The sequence below is a fragment of the Paramormyrops kingsleyae genome, chromosome 22, assembly GCF_048594095.1.
Source record: "Paramormyrops kingsleyae isolate MSU_618 chromosome 22, PKINGS_0.4, whole genome shotgun sequence".
NCBI lineage: Eukaryota > Metazoa > Chordata > Actinopteri > Osteoglossiformes > Mormyridae > Paramormyrops > Paramormyrops kingsleyae.
The window spans coordinates 13,086,429-13,094,550 of record NC_132818.1 but is presented as its reverse complement, the minus strand read 5'-3'; the positions used below and the strand labels follow the sequence as shown (position 1 = coordinate 13,094,550).

Here is an 8,122-nt window from a genome sequence, read left to right as displayed (position 1 = left end):
CACGGCGCCACTGGGAGCAGAATATAATGCACACTAGGTCCACCATCCAAAGATTATTGGAGAGCAACTGATAGAGTGTCCTGGTTTCAACTTTCCTCTGAAGGGAAGAGACGCATTGGGATGCATTTACCTTGAGGAACATCTCAGAGGATCTTGAAGTCAAAGTAGACTGAGCTAAACCATGCAAGGTCCTTTAATGCTCAAGCCACATTCAGAAATGCCCTATCCTATGCTCTCACAGCTGATTTGTCCCCCTCTTCTTGCCCAAGCCTGATGATTGACTGGCGAGCAATACCATGTGACCATAAAGTGACCTATAAAAAGCCTGCGGGTTTAACAGGACACTAACAAGACCAAATACGGCCCTGTCTTTTTGGGGTCCGATCGTCTGTAGACGATTATCGCCATGGAAGATTAGGGGCCGGAAAGTCAGCGGGGGGGGGGATTGCCGAGGCAAGGGAGATGGAGGACTGCAGAGAGGCAGAACATTTCAGGTCAAAGGTGGGACTGCAGCTTTGGAGGGGGGCACTGAATGATCAATGGGGTTTAGATGGTGGGGGTCATTCAGATCTAGTGAGGCTATAAAAATGTAATTTTCAGCTTTTCTATAAATTTACATACTGCAAATGATTGATAATTAATTATTCTTAAATAGCACATGACTTGCATCATCCTACCAGGCATCAAACGGTCTCTGCTTTAATAATCTGTGACTGTGACTGTAACATCTGTGCCATAATCCCATAACAACTCTATCGGGTTTCAGGCTGCTTTCCGTCCACCGAGGTGTCCAGGGATGGATCCAGGAAGCCCTGCCGAAAGCCAGACGCGGCCCCGGGGGATTCGGAGAGCTGACAGGGCCGGCTCCTGGCCTGGTCTGGCCTGACGCCCCCCAGCCAGTGGGGTCACGCTCGGGGGGTGGAGCAGTGCAGCGCTGGCCGGGTGCGCGGGCGTGGGGGGGGGGCGCTTGATGTTATCACCCTCTGTACTCACAGCCATCACGGAAATAGAAACTGTCATTCGAGCTGGTGTGGGGGGTCAGACTGGCCCCCAGCTGTGGGTCCCACTTTAACTCACACATCTGCTCTTCTCTAAATAGCATTCCCTGCCTTTGTCACAATTCGGCGTTAATTAATTTGTTATTAATTGCATTCATTTCTTAGCCAGTTTACCGGCTGTGAAATGCTGACACTCAAAACAATGAGATTTCTTACAGTTGTTTCTTATATTTATATAGAAATGTGTTCAGATATGATGGTACAGGGTGTGCATTTTGAAGGTAAGGCTAGCTAGGTAATCTCTGTTGCAGAAGCTGGTTTAGGGTGGTGCAGTTGGGGGTTATCAGCGATATGTGGAGACTCTCTCCTTAGCTCTCCCTCTCCTCCCTCCTCCTGTCTCCCCATTGGGCCAATGCCCCTGGCCAGGGGGGTGGGGGGGGGGGGGTGGCCGTTATGTGCTCAGCCCCCCTCTCTCTCCCTCTCACTGCATCGCAGTCGCCTCCGCTCACGCACACGCTCACACGACCGCTCGCACACGGACTCCAGCCACTTGGACGATGCTCTGCCGGGACTTATGGCTGCCCCTGCTGCTCGCTGCCGCCGCCCTGGGGGCCGCCCTGTCCCCTGCCACCGACATCAACATCATGCAAGGTGAGTGACGCCCAACAGCTCTCCACCTTACCTGGACGCTCCACCCCTGAAGACCTGCCCTGTGCTTTCTGGCAACTTCCGAGTTTTGTCATGTGACTTTCATAGGCAATCATGCTGCGTTGTAATGTTATCAAACTATAACGTCACTATGCTGGTGCAGCTTCTCACAGTAAAGCGGAATGCTTCAATGTGTAAATTACAGCAAATGATTTCTTTAGGAATGACACATGACATCACAGCGTGGTGCGTTTTGGTCTGTGAACTGTGACTTTATAAAGGTAGACGCAGTAACCCTTGCAGAACCCTCTGAACACTTCAGATCAAAGAGACACAACAGCCACAGTAAACGATTTGCATTCAACTTAACGGTGCAGTCGAACCTGTTTTACTGAAGGGGAGCATGAAAGCAGCATACTTGCTTTAGTAATTGTTACTGATGGCTCTTGTGCAATCGTTCCTGGCCCCGCCCCCTCAGCTCTGCCCCTGCAGCTGCCTGATCCCAGCCAGCCAATCTCCTGTCCACTATTCTGGACCGAGTTCGAGGGCCACTGTTACCGCTTCTTCCCCCTGAACCGCACCTGGGCCGAGGCCGACCTTTACTGTGCCGAGTTCTCCAACGGGGCCAGGTCTGCCAAGCTCACCTCCATCCACAGGTAGGAGCAGACTGGCCATAGAGAGGTCTACAGTTTACCCATCTGTAGTGACCAGTATGAGACCCCTGCTCGATGGAAATGAAACTATTGCCTGATGTCTGTACCTGAGCCTGACTGACTCACGCTTGAATATGGCTGAATTTAACCTGGCTCTTCAAAAACGTACCTGAACCTGCCTGAACTTCACATACTCACGCCTGACTCTGCCTAAATCTCCATGAACTTACCTGAACCTACCTGAACCTACCTGAACCTGACTTACCTCTGAACCTGTCTGAACCGATTGAACCTACCTGAACCGCACTTAGTCATGCCTGAATTGTGGCTGTTTCTCCTGTGAACTTAGCTGAACCTGCGGGAACCTGACTTGCCTCTCGTTGTTTGCGTCCATGCCCTGTAGCTGGGAGGAGAACGTGTTTGTCTATGACCTGGTTAACAGCCGTGTTCCTGGGATTCCCACGGACATATGGATCGGCCTGCATGACCGCAGACAGGTGACATCATGCGTAATGTATCCCTGGGCTCTCAAATTACCCAGGGGTCAGCTGAGCTGTAAATGCTCAAAATGCTTATGCATCTTACCAACTTAAATGAAACAAAGACCTGGAATCTGAGGTTAAACATACTTCATTCTATCAGATCCAAATTGGCTAGAAAAACAAACACAGCCCTTGTGACCGCAACAGCATAGTACATTACTGTTTTTACAGAGGATTTATCATGATATCTGCAAATCTCTGATTGTCAGGTGATTCCGGTCAGATTCCTAGAGTAGATCCGATTGTCTGTGTTCTTAGTTACCGATATCATCAGCTTGTACTACAACAGGAATACTCAGGCACCTGGTCAGGCAGCCGGTCAGAGAGTCTGTGTCGGTTCTCCAGGAGGGAACCCTGGAGTGGACTGACGGCTCGCAGTATGAATACAGCTACTGGGATGGGAACCAGCCAGATGATGGGATCCATCGCATTCCCACCGAGGAGGACTGTGTGGAGATTTGGTACCGACAGAACAGTGGTGAGTACTGCCCTGCCCCCCCCCCCGTCCCCATGTCTCACCAAGGTGGGGTTTCCCAGTCCAGGTCCCGCTGGGCCATCTCACTTACTGGGGGTTTCATGTACATCCTTTGTTAAAGTACTAAAGACGTGATGTCTAATTTACTTCAATTACCGTAAAAAGTAAACAAGCCCAGTGGTTGTGTGGCCTGAAAACATGCACGCATGACAATCCATTTCTTCTGGAAGCTTCACTGAAGCCACTCCAGTAAACATCACTAATTAATGTTCCACATCAGAACATCGGAACTGAGACTGAATATTAGGACCGTTAACAGAGTCGACGATGATGGATGCTAATGTTGGTTCTGGGTTTGGCAGCTCTGAGGTCCTGGAACGACAACAGCTGTGACAGGGCCTTCCCCTTCGTCTGCAAGATCCCCTCCCAGGACCGCTAGTCTGCCAGGGACCCCCCTGGACCCGCCCTCCTCCCCCTCCGTGACAACAGGATCAAAGCAGGGTCACTGTCGACTTCCTCTCTACCCGGGCAGCACACTTCCATCTGGACGCTCGAGGAACAGGGACTCCTCCGCTGCCGGTTCGCCACCCTCCCCAGCATTCTTCCGGGCCTCATTTCAGGCTCCGGATTCATCCTCAGGACTTGGCTTTCGGGCTGGAATCCACTCGACTGTTAGCATCACCAGCATATCAGCATCATACGGTTTTGCGAGGTTTATAAAGTAACGTCTCCTCATGGCTGCGGCTCTCGCCTGGTAGGAGCCGGTGGGAGCCAGTCAGAGCCGGTCTAAGCAGAACACTGGGAAGGACCTTCAGATTCTAGGCCGCTGGCTGTCGGGACTGCACACCCCACTGTCCGCTGAACAATTCCTGAATAATTTGGATAAGCATCAGGATGACTAACGATTATATCAAGCACAGCGTGATGCACTCAAATAGCTCAGCTGGCTGCAACAGTTATGAAAAGGCATTTGTTTCTGCTGGATTTCATTTATGGTTGTATTATTGTAATGATCCCTCCCCTTAAAGGAAAAATCTTTTCTGATTGGTTGCATTTATGGTTACGCTTTGCTGTCGATTCCTCCCCATTAAGGAATACAAAGGTAACACATGGCTTCTGGCTGTTGTCATGTCAGTTTGCACATTCACTTATAGATAGATAGAGATACTTTATTTATCCAGTAGCTTACACACAGTATACATACACATAGGCGCACAAACCTATGAGATTCACGCACACATACATACTGCAACAGTACAAATGAAAATAACAGGAGGGCAGTGTACTATACAGGCCTAAACACTTAAGTCCATCACACTCCTCCCCTTCCATGTGACATTGAAGAGCTGTATGGCACTAGGGACAGATTAACTAATCCAGTATAAACGGGAAGGTGAGAGTTTGTGAAAGGTAGGATTAAAGACACAAAGATGAATAACACAAAGAAAAACTAAGCAGCTGAAGGTCACTTTTGAGCACTTGTAGTAATTAAAGTTTCAATGGACAAGCGCTCAATTAAAATTGATCATTAATCAGTAGACATAAAAGCAACCTGGGATTGATCATCCTGTTTCTTCCTATTGATTTTGTCATTGTAAAGACACATGACAACTATGGAGTATAATGACTGGTGTTTTCATTATCCACAAAGACACATGACTGCTAGGGAGAATGATGATTGGTGTTTTCATTATCCACAAAGACACATGACTGCTAGGGAGAATGATGATTGGTGTTTTCATTATCCACAAAGACACGTGACTGCTAAGAAGAATGATGATTGGTGTTTTCATTATCCACAAAGACACGTGACTGCTAAGAAGAATGATGATTGGTGTTTTCATTATCCACAAAGACACGTGACTGCTAAGAAGAATGATGATTGGTGTTTTCATTATCCACAAAGACACATGACTGCTAGGGAGAATGATGATTGGTGTTTTCATTATCCAGAAAGACACGTGACTGCTAAGGAGAATGATGATTGGTGTTTTCATTATCCACAAAGACACGTGACTGCTAAGAAGAATGATGATTGGTGTTTTCATTATCCACAAAGACACATGACTGCTAGGGAGAATGATGATTGGTGTTTTCATAATCCACGAAGACACATCACCACTTGAAAGCAGGGATTCATGTGGAAGCGGCATTAATGACCTCTTTTATGTTTAATGTACCTGAGCACCCACAAGCATGTTTGTGTCCCGTGCCACATGCATGCAGACCATTCCAACAACATGCCATGGAGGTGTAAAGAAGACTCAGACAAAAGCCAAATGAGACATCAGTGTGACAGGTTTACTCAAACAGCGTGTGGCAAAAAGAACACCATTCAGAATAGGAACCGGAGGCCGCCCCCTTGTGGTCAGGTGTTACCTACCCATGACTTTGTGTTGAGACGAAGTCTTTTAATCTACTCAAACAACAGTCAGTAAAAGTGTTTCTGGAACGTTCTGCTAACTGTTATGTAAAAACCTTTTTTTAAACCAGCAGGGACCATTAACCAAGCATGCCTATGCAGTCTCAGTTGTGCAGGATGTTTATGCCAGAGCATTTCTACGCCATTTAAGGACGATCTTTTCACTAATACTCACCATACGAAGCAGGGATTGATTTAGTGTTTGTTATTTAAGCCGCATTACACTGTGGACTCGTACGCGTGAGTCATCACCCCAAGCTGTGGTGCCGAAAGCCCGTGACTGTCATTCCAGCAAGAGACAAACACGGAGGATATTTAGCAACACAACCAGGACCAAGTAGAGAGTAGAAGGTCAAACCACTGTCCCAACACTGTCACTCCCGTAGGCTGACAACCCACAACACAGAGATTGTGACAAAACATGTGAAACAAGACACACCTCAGCAACAGCCTGAGCCAGACCTGCGTTCTATTATTTAACAGATGCTTTTATCCAAAGTGATCCACAAGTGAGAAAGCATGGCCAGACAGTCCCTGGAGCTATTGGGCATTAAGGGTGTCACTCAGAGTCTGAATGGTGAAATCACACAGCCAATTAGGGGATTTGACCTGGCGACCTTCTGACCACAGACGGAATCCTAACACTATGAGCCACATACTGCTCTGTTTTGCCTGCCATGCACCACAGCTCGCCCTTCCCACAATTTAGCAACATAAACACGACCATAAAGCACATACACTGACATGGCTACAGCCTGAAAGTCAAACCAGTGCTACACTTGGCATTTCTGTTTTTACATCAGGTATGGATTTATGTACAGCGACTTAAAAATATTATGTGAAACTGAGCTAAGTTCTGACAAGGGACAATATATCTCTTTCCCAAATAAACATTAAGTAAGGTCCTTCACTGGAATGAAAATCTGTTCCACTCGCTACTGCCATCCAATGGAAACCTGAAGAAGAACCAATCTGTGTTTTACAAAATAAAAATTTCAGATATTATCACAACAAATGCGAAATATTGACAGTAGACGTCAACTGACATTTCAACCACCCAATCACTTTGAGCCTTACCTTCAATTTGATCCGAGCACACCAATGCCCCGAGGCGGCTCAGAATGGGCATCCCAGATCGAGCTTTTCACATACGTCACTCGAAATGACTTGCAGAGGCCCAGAAAAGCCTGGGTGTGGCTTGGAACCATGTATCATGTTTCCAGGCAGGATCGTCTGCAAGCAGTTAGTTATGAAATATGCAAACAGGCAACATTAGCAATTATCCTTAAGACAGTCACTTCCTCATCCCTCCCTGGGGGACTTTACTCACACGGCTAGCCCAGGTTAAGCAGAGACGGGCTGTCACATCTGACCATGTTCGACGTGGTGTAAACATTCACGGATCAGATGGACGAGGGGGGACAAATGGCCTCTTGTTTTCCGTAATGGTAACCGCTCTGCTGAACATCAGCTCGATAGTGTCCAGCTGGATGGCGGCTTGGCCGCGTGTCAGGTGGGGGGGGGGCCGGACTAGGACTCTTCTTGACATTACGGCCAGGGGGGGGGCTTGAAGGTTGAAGGAGCGTAATAAGCTTGAAGATCTTTCACGGAAAATTTAAGAGTCTAATCGATCGTCGGCCTCTCTGAATTAGGAGTTCGAGTAAAAAATAACTATAAGTGCAATTTAAGTCATGAAAGGAAAAGAAGTTTGGGACGCCAACCAGCGTGGCGTGTGACGTGCAGACGCTACCGAGGAGCCAGTAAACAGCTAGTGAGCAGAGTCAGGTGATGGTAGGCAGCTGGTTAGCAGAACATGTTGCTTCAGCATCTCCTAAGTAAGGAACGTGCTTATTTAATATTTAGTGTAGTGTCTGATTGTGGTCAACAGGAGGCCTTGGTGGCCCCATGCTATAGCATGGTTTGACTGGTGGGAAACACCACCGGTGACTATGGTCGCATGAGGATCCAGCTCTGAAACAGGCCAGGCACCTGTTTAAAATAGATTTCTAACTTAGCAGGATAACTTGTCAGATGTAAGGTACCCCTTAAACAGACTGTATTTACTTACATTTACCTTAAATCCAATGAGTTATCTGGCTAAGCAAGAAATCCAGCTTCATAATACAGTCCCCACATCCTCCATCCACTCAGAGGGACATTTATTCTTATGCTTTAGCTGAATGCTTTCAGATGTTTACGTAACTGAAGGCTTTCATAGCCATCCCTGAACCTGAGCTCTTATCTGTCTATAGGCTCTTATCTGGAGATCCCACATCCCTGTGCCACAGACTTTGAAGAGAACTCGTCAAATGGGTAAGAAACAAATTCTACACTCATCATGTTACTTACAGGCTGAGCCCATAACTGAATCTACAGGACGGATC

At 47.4% G+C, this 8,122-nt stretch overlaps 1 protein-coding gene across 1 annotated transcript; it reads left to right on the top strand.

The window, feature by feature from the left end:
• The first annotated feature begins 1,463 nt into the window (after positions 1 to 1,463).
• clec19a (C-type lectin domain containing 19A) lies at positions 1,464 to 4,429 on the top strand. Its single transcript, XM_023821755.2, has 5 exons — positions 1,464 to 1,649; positions 2,125 to 2,302; positions 2,703 to 2,796; positions 3,187 to 3,319; positions 3,679 to 4,429. Exons 1-5 carry the CDS (start codon positions 1,556 to 1,558, stop codon positions 3,753 to 3,755), a joined length of 576 nt encoding a protein of 191 aa, XP_023677523.1. The 5' UTR covers positions 1,464 to 1,555; the 3' UTR covers positions 3,756 to 4,429.
• Positions 4,430 to 8,122: the final 3,693 nt, after the last annotated feature.